Below are 12,326 nucleotides of genomic sequence, written 5' to 3' on the forward strand. Positions count from 1 at the left end.
GGAAATTGTACATGCTTTGTTGGTCAGAGGAAAAAATATCGGATATGTGCACTCCCTTATAGAATAACATTGGACTGAGTGTGATCTGATTGTTTGTCAGATAGCGCTCTGACCCAAAATAAGGTTGTCTCTATGAGTCCTAACTCTGGGGATGTCTGCTGAAGGAGATTGTTCTGATGCAGAATATTCAGAGGAGTAGATCGGTGCTGACCCATCACTGCCAGTATCTTTACTCTAAATGAGTACATTCTGATATCAATGTAGATATAGGCAGGCAAGTAGATTCCCCCCCCATTAATAAAGTGTTGTAAAGTTTTATTACCATTTGTTGCCCAACAAAATTATAAAACCAAAACATTTCCCACAAATTAATACATGAGGCTTCATTCACATCAGTATTTTTTCATCAGTGTTTATATGCCAAAACCAGGAGTGAACTTGCGGAGAAAAACTATACAGTCATGGCCGAAAGTGTTGACACCTTTGAAATTGTTCCAGAAAATGAAGTATTTCTCTCAGAAAATTGTTGCAATTACACATTTTTTTTTTTATACACAAGTTTACGTGTTTTCCCAAAAATAAAACATGGACTTATATTCTTTTCTGCTTTAAAAAAAATGCTCTAGGGCTTATTTTCAGGGGGTATCTTATATTTGAGCCCCTGATGCCTGCTGTATTAGTGTCCGAGTATTGCCCCGCAATCCTCAGTATCTCTCCTGAATTGACAGTGACAGCTGCATAGAAATAAAAGCTGTCACTTGCAGATCAGGAGTGCCGCCGAGGATTGCAGTGAGAATGCGCTAATAAAGTGAATGGATACTCAACCTCATTCCCCTGTATTCATACCCACCACTCTGAGTCCTGCACAGGCACCCGCACTCTACTCAAGGATTAACAAACATCACAATCCTCAGCGACTCGATGATCTGAGAGTCGCCCATACACATAAGAGCAAAGTTAGACTGACAGACAATATTGAGAGATAGAAGGATTAGACATGTTCAATTTCAATAACCATTCATCTTTTGTTCTCACAGAAGATATGGCCCCACAGAAAATCATTACATTGGTTTATTCCCCTTTTCCCATTAAGAACACGTCAGACTTCTGTTTAGTTGAGTATGGGTATGCGGGAGATGGGAAGTAGTCCAGACAAGAGCTATTAAGGGTGTATGGGGACTGAGTAGAATGCCGTGAATCTGATGTCTGTGGTGGTCAACACACAAGTATGACAGCAGATTCAACGAAAAAACAAAGCTGTATTCGCCAGGGATCATCAGATAAATATCTTGCATATATGTCCAGCTAACAGCTATCTGAAGTGTATAGCCAACAAAAAAGAGGTTATCATGTACTCAGACATTTTGGATAGGTCAACAACATAAGATCATTAGAGGCTTGACCCCGATCACCCCCTATGAACAGCTGTTGGTAGCTTCAGTGATCGTCAAATTTACACAGTGCACAGCATGGAACAGCACAGCTCTATATACTGTGTAGTGGCTGTTCTTCAGTACTGCAGTTAAGCTCCTATTGACAAAAGCTGAGCTTCTGCACTGAGAACATCCACTACATAGCTGTGCTATATGGGCTCCATGAATAGAATAATAGCACAATATACTGTAAGGTGAATGCACTTCATTCATAGTGCAGCCGCATTCTCTAGGGTCATGGTTTCTGAAAGGCAACTGGTGGTTTTCCTATTGTTACATACCTGCAATACCAGCTTGAACTGTCAGCTTGAAATAACCGTGGATGTTACCCTAAGCTGAGATTTCCATTGTGCACATACAACATCCATTGCAAATCTCTTGGAGTGAAAATGCTTAAACCATTATACTATTAAAATTCTTTTTAATGGAAACCTATTATGCAATTTATGCTGTTCATACTAGAATCAGCTCACGAGTTCAGTCACATATTTTTCTGTGAAATGCTCCTGCGTTTTCAGAAAAAAAATAAAATAAAAGATCTGGTCAGGGATCATTAGTTCTTCCAGCAGCTGTAAAAAATTCAATATGGTGAAAGTAGGGACCTGTGAAATACTTCTGATCTCAACAGTCCCATATTGTGAAGTGATATGGATTTTTGTTTTATGCGTATTTGCACTTTATAAGACGAATGTTTGATGACCTGATGGACAATTTGGTGTTGTGGACAGTGAGCTTTATATTTGACTTATTCTGTATCTTGTTATGATATGATTGTATGATTGACTGTATAGACCAGACCTGGGCAAGGGGCGGCCCGTGGGCCACATCCGGCCCACCTGCTCTCTGTGACCGGCCCGCCCGTCTTCAGCCGGTGCAGTGGAGCCGGGCTGCAGCGTGCCGAGCAGGAAGAGATAATGTGCAGGTCCGCACAGTCAGTGCAGGCAGCGGAACGCAGGAGTCTTTCCTCTGTTCCCTGCCGGCACTAATTGTCAGTGACACACGCGCGTGCTCTGACGTTGTCAGTACTGCGCTGCGTGTGTCATTTCAAAAGTTCCCGCCGGGCAGGAGAAGAAGCAGCACAGCAGACGGAATAATTCATCTTACAGGACCTGCGATGATGTCACACCCATGTGACTGTGTGGGAGGAGACACAGGATGCCGGGCAGAAAGCAAGACATGCTGAATGCTGAAGGAGATGTGGACACATGATGACTGGTAATGAGAAAAGAGGGGACATGAGGGGGAGGGGGGCTGCAGGGTGAGTGCATATGAGGGAAGATGGAGTTGCAGGGTGAGTGGCATATGTGGGAAGATGGAGTTGCAGGGTGAGTGGCATATGAGGGAAGATGGAGTTGCAGGGTGAGTGCATATGAGGAAAGATGGAGTTGCAGGGTGAGTGGCATATGAGGGAAGATGGAGTTGCAGGGTGAGTGGCATATGAGGAAAGATGGAGTTGCAGGGTGAGTGGCATATGAGGAAAGATGGAGTTGCAGGGTGAGTGGCATATGAGGAAAGATGGAGTTGCAGGGTGAGTGGCATATGAGGGAAGCTGGAGCTGCAGGGTGAGTGGCATATGAGGGAAGATGGAGCTGCAGGGTGAGTGGCATATGAGGGAAGATGGAGTTGCAGGGTGAGTGGCATATGAGGGAAGATGGAGTTGCAGGGTGAGTGGCATATGAGGGAAGATGGAGCTGCAGGGTGAGTGGCATATGAGGGCTGCAGACTGACAGAAGGATGTGAAGGGGTGCAGAGTGTTTGAGAGGGGTAAGTTGGTGTACAGGCAGGGTGAGATATGTGGGCAGGGTGTGTGATATGGGGGTGCAGGCTGTATGGGGTGTAGTGTGTGTGATATGGGGGTGCAGGCTGTATGGGGAGCAGGGTGTGTGACATATGGGGGTGTAGTATATTACAGGTGTGCTATATGGAGGTGTATATAGTGGTGTAGTATATGGGGGTATAGTGATGTAGTATATTACAGGTGTACCATATGGAGGCGTAGTATATTACAGGTGTGCTATATGGAGGTGTATATTACAGGTGTGCTCTATGGAGGTGTAGTATATTACAGGTGTGCTATATGGAGGTGTAGTATATTACAGGTATACTATATGGGGGTGTACTATATTACAGGTGTAGTATATGGGGTGTAGTGATGTAGTATATTACAGGTGTACTATATGGAGTTGTAGTATATTACAGGTGTGCTATATGGAGGTGTAGTATATTACAGGTGTACTATATGGGGGTGTACTATATTACAGGTGTAGTATATGGGGTGTAGTGATGTAGTATATTACAGGTGTGCTATATGGAGGTGTAGTATATTACAGGTGTACTATATGGAGGTGTACTATATTACAGGTGTAGTATATGGGGTGTAGTGATGTAGTATATTACAGGTGTAGTATATAGGGGTGTAATGATGTAGTATATCGGAGGTGTATTATATAGTGGTGTAGTATAATACAGGTGTATATGGGGGTGTAGTATATTACAGGTATATGAAGGGAGTGTAGTATAATACAGGTGTAGTATATGGGGGGTGTAGTGATGTAGTATATTACAGGTGTAGTATATGGAGGGGGTGTAGTGATGTAGTATATTGGGTAGAACTGAGGTAATTATATTAGTCCGGCCCTCTAAACCAATCCCAATTTCTCATGCGGCCCCATGGGAAAATTAATTGCCCACCCCTGGTATAGACCATTGTGAAATAGATACCTATATTAGCCAGACTCACTAAAAACATGGAATGCTGGTATATATCCGGCCATGTAGTGTAAAAATCAGAACACATCTGGACACTCAGCAGACCTGGCACGCTTAGCATTTATATATTTACTATTGGTCCCAGCACAATTCTGTATGTACCTCTGCCATACACAGACGAGGATGAACATTCACAGCCACCGGGTATAATATGTCACAATATTTTTTTAAAGTGGACATCCAATCTACACACATTTCATGGCAAAACATAATCAGTTTAGAGTCTTACAGACTGCAACAATCTCTTCAGAGGGTAGTAACGATTGGTGTCTTGGAGACAGTGGTAGAAACCAAAGCAGCTCTTGTGATCTATAAGATTCTTCATCTAGACAGGCTCCTAGTGCTTCTTGATGGCTTTAAATAACAGTCACTTAATTGTATCCAGTGGCAAGCTAAAATACATCATCGTTATCACTGCTACATCTCTGCATTTTTTTCATTGTCCGTTAACAAAGCAGCTTTAACTGTTAATAAATTCCAAATATTAAGTAATAAAATATCTAAAATGTTTATAAATATTTTTTCTAAAAGATTTTCTTTTTTTTAACCATGAAAATTGTTTCTCTTTTTTTTCTCCATTAATTTTAAAGAGATTATTAGGATATTTGTTACCCCCTTTGTTATTATAGTCTACTTCACAAAACAGAAAAACTATATATATATATAAAATATGCAATATAAGTCCTTTGCAATTGCTCTGCTCCATAAAGTGGATTCACAGAGTAGTGTACAAACATTATTATTATTTTATGCACAGATAGAAATAGTTTCAAAATTCCCATTCCAGAGTCTCTTCTTTATTTGCAGCCCTCTCGAGCCTATGGATAATGTTATTCAGATTTGCCATTTTTTCATTCCTCCTTTGGTTGTTGGGACTATGCTTTGTGGAGGGATGCAATGACCCTGTGTCACTGCTTGGGCTGGAAGAATGAGTCTTAGTAGGCATGGGGTTAGGCAAGGATGGAGAGATTGGAGCAGAACAGGAAGGAACAGGAGAAACGGACATCATGAGGCCTGGAGAGGAGGCAGCTGACGGTGAGTTCAGAGATACTTCTAGGCTACAGCGGGAAGATTCGATTGTAGATTTAAAGCTGATAGGGTCAGCCTGTGACATGTCTGCCCCCATAATCTCTTTATGCGTATGTACAGAAGCAGCACAGTCATGGGCTACAGGCTGGTGACATTTCTCAAGGACAGAATTGCTTTTTCGTAAATAGTGTAGTCTCTGGGAACCATCACAGTGAGAGGAGGCAACTTGTTTTTCTCTTAGTGCTCTGGATGGCTCCGGTTCACAACACGTTCTTGACGGTGTTCCAGAGTCACAAGACTCACAATGGTTGGAAAAGTCATAATCATCTTCCTCGATGTTCTCTTTCTTAATTTTCATTGCAGTTCTCACCTCCTTTGAGTAGCAATTACTATGCAGCATATGTTTAAGATCATTTATCAATGGTTTCCTGTCTCCTATTTCCGAGTCCGGGCTTTGAGGGGTTAGCTCTCGGTGTGGTACTGTTGCAGACGTGAAGCTATCGCAGCTATCTGGTTCTTGATCTATGTCATTATCATGCTGGCCCTCCATCAGGATCTCTCTGCGCATGCGTGACCTAAAAGTCCATAGATACCAATGTTAGTTTAAATGCAAAGTAAGCTTTCCGCAAACTAAAATTAAAGGGACTGGTCAGAATTTGAAAACTACAGCTGCATTATATCAAAAACAGTAACATTCATGCCCACAGGTCTGGCATTGATGTAAATGAGGTCAAGTTACAACACCACACACAACTTGTGGACAGGCATGATGCTGTGCCCGGAAAAAAAACAGCCACATTGTTATAATCGAGGTCAATCCATTAAAGGATTATTCCTATCTGATCTGTTCGTGCCAGGAATATCTATGTATATGTGCCGGCCAAAGGAGATGTAAACCGCAGAGTGAGCTGAACTGCAGTTCACGAGATGTGTATTCCTGACTATTTGTGGCTAGCGCATAGACACATATATGCCCATCTGAGTCGTAAAAGCCTGACAAGGGAATAACCTGCTAATTCTGGATTTAAAAAAATATTAGGCCTTAGCTAAATTACATCTCTCAAATAGATGATCCTTGGTCAGGGCCACTAAGTTTTATATAGTTCATAGTCTCATTGATTTGCTCTATAGTCTTTGCTTATCAGGCCTCATTCAGATGTCAGTGATTTTTGATGGCCGCAAAAAATGGTCCTAGTGTCATCAGTATTTTTCAATTTTTCATCGGTATTTGGTCAGTGTCAGTTTGTACCATCAGTTGCATTAGTGATTTATATAAATAAATTACCAAACATCTCCTATTCATTACAATGTTAATTGGATGCAACACACAGATTACACACTGTTGCCATCATGTGCCATCTGTGATTTTTACATTCTAAAAACTTCTAATGGGTGATTTTCATCCGTGATCCTGATAAAAAAAATGGTCATGTTTCCGTGACTTTATTGTGGACTCACAGTCCACCAAAAACCATGGAAATGTTAATAGCTCCATAGACTATAATGGGTGCATGTTCTATCTGAGAAAACCATGGCCAAAACACATACATGAAAAACAGACATCTGAATGAGGCCTTAGTAATATTCCATCATAGGACATTACATGAGGCACATACCTGGTCATCATTGAGGTTAAGGTGTCAAGGATTTTAGATATTGTAGATTCTTAAAATAAAATACATTGGCAATTTGCTAATCTACACAAGCATCATCCTATTAGATGGATTTTTGTCCCTTCTGCAGCAAGGATAGATGAATGATAAGAATCAGTAACATGAACTGGATGTCTAATTTTTTTGTTTGAAATCTAAATTAAAATAAAGTAAAAAAAAATAAATAAATCGATAAAACAAAGTTTTTTTTCTCTGAAGCAAAAACCATTGTATTCAATCTAGTAGATAAAAAAACAAACAAACAAAGAACTAAGTCCCTATTTATGGCTAATTGAAATGATCTATGAAAGGCTTTACCATTCAGCCTTCAGATTGGAAGATCTCCAGAGACCACTCAACCAAAGTCAGACGCAGCCTGAAGCTCCAGACACCAGGAGAATGTAAAAGAAAATCAAGACCATAGGAATAGAAAGGTAAATGCACAAATAAGCATCTACTTCGGATACTGTTTGATTTGTTTTATATTGCTGGCATCTTTAGTGCTTTTGACTTTGGTAAATGTTTTTTGCTACAAATACAGTATAATCACAAAACTATACCCCCTCACATTTTTGTAAAAATTTTATTATATCTTTTCAAGGGACAGTACTGAAGATATGACACTTTGATACAATGTACAGTAGTTAGTGTACAGCTTTTATAACGGTGTAAATTTGGTGCCCTCTAAATAACGCCACACACAGCCATTAATATATAAACCGCCGACAACAAAAGTGAGAATGGCCAAATTGTACCCAGGTAGCAATTTTCTCTCCACGGCGTCATGTGACTCATTAGTGTTACAAGGTCTCAGGTGTGAATGGGAAGCAGATGTGTTATCGCTCTCTCATACTGGTCACTGGAAGTTCAACATGGCCTCTCATGGCAAAGAATTCTATCTGAAAAAATAATTATTTGCTCTACATAAAGATGGCTTAGGCTATAAGAAGATTGCTAACACTGTGAAAGTAAGCTGCAGCATGGTGGCCACGACCATACAGCGGTTTAACAAGATAGGTTCCACTCAGAACAGGCTTCGCTATGGTCGACTAAATAAGTTGAGTGCACGTGCTCAGCATCATATACAGAGGTTGTCTCTTTTCAAAATAGATGTATGAATGCTGCCAGCATTGCTGCAGAGATTAAAGGGGTTGGGGACGCAGCCTGTCAGTGCTCAGACCATATGCTGCACATTACATCAAATTGGTCTGCATGGCTGTCATCCCAGAAGGAAGCCTCATCTAAAAATGATGCACAAGAAAGCCTGCAAACAGTTTGAACACAAGCAGACTAAAGGCCCCGTTACACGCAACGACATCGCTAACGAGATGTCTTTGGGGGTCACGGAATTCGTGACGCACATCCGGCCTCGTTAGCGACATCCTTGCGTGTGACACATACGAGCGATCGCTAACGATGCAAAATACTCACCAAATTGTTGATCGTTGATACGTCGTCCATTTCCCAAATATCGTTGCTGGTGCTGGACGCGGGTTGTTTGTCGTTCCTGAGGCAGCACACATCACTACGTGTGACACTCCAGGAACGACGAACAACACCGTACCTGCGTCCTCCGGCAACAAGGTGGGCGTGACTTTCATGCGGCTGCTCTCCGCCCATACGCTTCTATTGGACGCCTGCCGTGTGACGTCGCTGTGACGTCGCACGAACCGCCCCCCTTAGAACAGAGGCTGTTCGCCACCCACAGCGACATCGTTAGCAAGGTATGTGTGACTGGTACTAGCGATTTTGTCCGCCACGGGCAATGATTTTCCTGTGACGCACAAGCGACATCGCTAACTATGTCGCTGCGTGTGAAGCAGCCTTAAAGACATGGGTTACTGGAACCATATGCTGTGGTTCGATGACATCAAGATAACATTATTTAGTTCAGATGGTGTCAAGCGTATGTGGTGGCCACGAGGTAAAGAGTACAAAGATATGTGTCTTGCTTACAGTCAAGAATGGTGGTGGGAGTATCATGGTTTGGGGGTGCATGAGTGCTGCATGATGCCTTCGATGGAAACTGGGTCGCAGGGCCCAATTCCCACATGGTAATGACCCCATACACACTTCCAAGACGACCACTGCCTTGGCAAAGAAACTGAGGGTAAAGGTTCTGGACTGGCTAAGCTGGTCTTCAGACTTAAACCCTATGGAGCATCTGTGGGGCATCCGCAAACTGATTGTGGAAGAGCGCAAGGTCTCTAACATCGACCAGCTCTGTGATGTCGTCATGGAGGATGGAGGATGGAAGAGGATTCCAGCAGCTCCTGTGAAGCTCTAGTGACTCATGCCCAAGAGAGTTAAGGTAGTGCTTGAAAATAATGGTTGCCACACAAAATATTGACACTTTCTGATCAATTTGGCCATTTTCACCGAGGGGTGTACACACTGTTGTTGCCAGGGGTTTAGACATTAATGGCTGCATGTTGAGTTATTTAGCGGGAACACCAAATTTACACTGTTATACAAACTTGACACTGACTGCTTTATCAGTGTCATATATTCAGTGTTGTCCCAGATATAATATAATATAATATCTACAAAAATGTGAGGGGTGTATTCCCTTTTTTATATACTATATTGCTTCACTGTACGCATAATAGACCTGCTCAGTCAAACCCTCATTCCCATGCAGATGTGGTTATGGTTAGATGTAATCATATCAATTTCTTCTTAGGATATTTTCACATGCAGCATTTTTTGCAGCATTTTTAATGCAAATAAGAAACTGTATTTTACAGTACCAATAAAAGCTATGAGATTTCCAAAATCTCATCCACACACTTGTTTTTATTGCCTGACTGAATTTGTGAACTGCAGTGTTTTTGAAATATGCAGCCTGGCAATCCTTTCAGGGTTTTTGCAACTTTTTGTCACCCATAGAAAGCAATGAATAAGTGCAAAAAAGTTTGGGGAAGGTCCTTTTCTGTGGCAGCATAACTGTCCCCAGTGCACAATGCAAGGTTTAACAAGGCATGGTTGGGCGAGTTTGGTCTGGAAAAACGTAAATGGCTGCACAGAGCCCTCTGCTCAATCCCATCATGAACTACATCAGCGATTGCAGCCAGGTATTCTTCTTTATGAATGGGCAAAAATTCCTTCATACACACTCCACTATCTTTCCCACAAGAGTTGAAGCTATTTCATCTGCAAAGTGGGAACAAGGTCCATATTAATGCCAATGGATTTAGAATATGATTTCATGAAAGCTCCCATAAGCGTAATATACAGCGGTAATACTTTTGTCCATATAATGCATCTTGGTGCACACAGTGTGCTACTGCTGCAATCTTTTGTTATAAAACTATTCGAGAGGTTATAAATACAAGACTACATGCAGAAATACTAATGTGAACAAAGCCTAAAGGTACCGTCACACTAAGCGACGCTCCAGCGATCCCACCAGCAACCTGACCTGGCAGGGATCGCTGGAGCGTCGCTACACGGGTTGCTGGTGAGCTGTCACACATGCAGATCTCACCAGTGACCAGCCCCCAGCGACGCATGGAAGCGATGCTGCGCTTAGTAACTAAGGTAAATATCGGGTAACCAACCTGATATTTACCTTGGTTACCAGCGCACACCGCTGATGCTGGCTCCCTGCACTCCTAGCCAGAGTACACATCGGGTTAATTAACGAAGGTAAATATCGGGTAACCAAGGAAAGGGCTTCTTGGTTACCCGATATTTACATTGGTTTCCAGCGTCCACAGAAGCCGACTCCTGCTGCCTGCACATTCAGGAGTTGCTCTGTCGCTGTCACACACAGCGATGTGTGCTTCACAGCGGGGGAGCAACAACTAAAAAATGGTCCAGGACATTCAGCAACAACCAGCGACCTCACAGCAGGAGCCAGGTTGTTGCTGGATGTCACACACAGCAACATCGCTAGCAAGTCGTGCCTCAGCAGCGATGTTGCTAGCGATGCTGCTTAGTGTGACGTGGCCATAACTCACAAAACCATTCACATTTCCAACAACTGCCTTTGGATTGAATGATAATTCCATTTAATGGTCAACATACAGCTACATATCTTGACTAATCAAGATTACAGTAATTGCTAATGCTAATACTGAAATGTTCTTATTTTAAAGGGAACCTGACAGCTGAGATATGTGGACGACAGCATGTAGCAGACATTGGTTGTGTGAATTCAGTCAGGAACGCTGCAGCATTTCACAGAAAAATATATTTTAAAAGCCTTTGGAGACCTTCTTCACCCCTGCTCTTCTTGAGTGACAGATCTCTCTCTGAGTGCGTGTAAAAGGAGAGACCTGTCACTCCAGGGGAGCATGTCGTTGATACATGCTGGTTGTGGATTGGGCAGCATATATTAGCCGTCAGGTTCCTTGTAGGAGTATTTCACTTTCTAAAATGTGGACCACAAACGCTCCACAACACCTAAACTAAGTCAGCGCTCAGTGATTGGCTTCAGTGGTGATGCGCGGTGTTCATATGATGTCACCGCTTCAGCCAAAACACAGACATGAGAAACATCGGGAAGCTAGCGCCGGCCCCTGGAAGGCACCAATTCTGCTGGTTATTTTAGGTATTTTGGAGCATTTTATAATCGGGGAAATTGAAAAACCCCTTTAATAATCTGTGTATTGCATTCATAGCAGCAGACAATTTTTGGACTTACCTGTAGTTATGGAACCAGTTAATAACTGTGTTTGTTTTCAGGTTCAGCTGTAAGGAGAGCAGTTCGATCGTTTGCTGTGTTGGGTAGGGTTCCAATTGGTAAGCTTTTTTCAAGGCCTCTTTCTCTTCAAGTGCAAGAACCACTCTCGGCTTTTTCATCTGCATCAGATTATAGTCTTGTGGCTGGAGGCTGGGGCTTGCACAATCTGTTCTAGTGTTCGAAGATTCGCTGTCCGAGCCAACACTTACAAGACCATAGCGACGCTTCAGGTAAGCTAAATGCGACAAAATATTCTTTTTTTAATTACATTACATTTTTGCTCTCAATTGTATTTCACTAGCATTTTTAATTCATGTGTTGTGTCAACTCATGAACGTTCAAAAGCCTAAGGTGATATATGTGAAAGGTCACTACTGGTGCACTATCAATGTAAAATCTACAATATCTTATTATCTAGTCACCTCTTGGTGGGACAAGAGTGGAGTTCAGCTGCCAAAATTGTTCACGAATCGAGATTATCTTAAGTTTGATAGTGGAAGTTCTGGCTACCTTTTTTTTCTAGCAGGACGAATTGAAGTTTCTAATCTCACCATTTAATTTACAGGAAAAAAATATTTGTGGGGTGAAACGGCAATGACATTAATTCTGCCATTATTTCTTTTGGATTTTGCTTTTACAGCATTTAGAATTTTGTTACCATGGCATGTTACCTTTATTTTGTTGGTCGGTATGATTACAGCGATCCCGAATTTATATATTTTTTTGTGTTATGTATTTAGTTTTACTAAATCTAAG

The 12,326-nt window shown here is 42.0% G+C and overlaps 1 protein-coding gene across 2 annotated transcripts in view; it reads right to left on the minus strand.

The window, feature by feature from the left end:
• Nucleotides 1–3,828: 3,828 nt before the first annotated feature.
• CUX2 (cut like homeobox 2) overlaps nt 3,829–12,326 on the minus strand; it is a 645,762-nt gene continuing 637,264 nt past the window's right edge. For both annotated transcript variants that reach the window (XM_075323846.1, XM_075323855.1), the window contains 2 exons: nt 11,532–11,805; nt 3,829–5,806 (listed from right to left, as the gene is read on the minus strand). In XM_075323846.1, coding sequence (XP_075179961.1) covers nt 4,972–5,806; nt 11,532–11,805 — 1,109 coding nt within the window. In that variant the 3' untranslated portion in view covers nt 3,829–4,971. The remainder of the gene's footprint in view (nt 5,807–11,531; nt 11,806–12,326) is intronic.

Source organism: Anomaloglossus baeobatrachus, chromosome 1 (genome assembly GCF_048569485.1).
Source record: "Anomaloglossus baeobatrachus isolate aAnoBae1 chromosome 1, aAnoBae1.hap1, whole genome shotgun sequence".
Classification (NCBI taxonomy): domain Eukaryota; kingdom Metazoa; phylum Chordata; class Amphibia; order Anura; family Aromobatidae; genus Anomaloglossus; species Anomaloglossus baeobatrachus.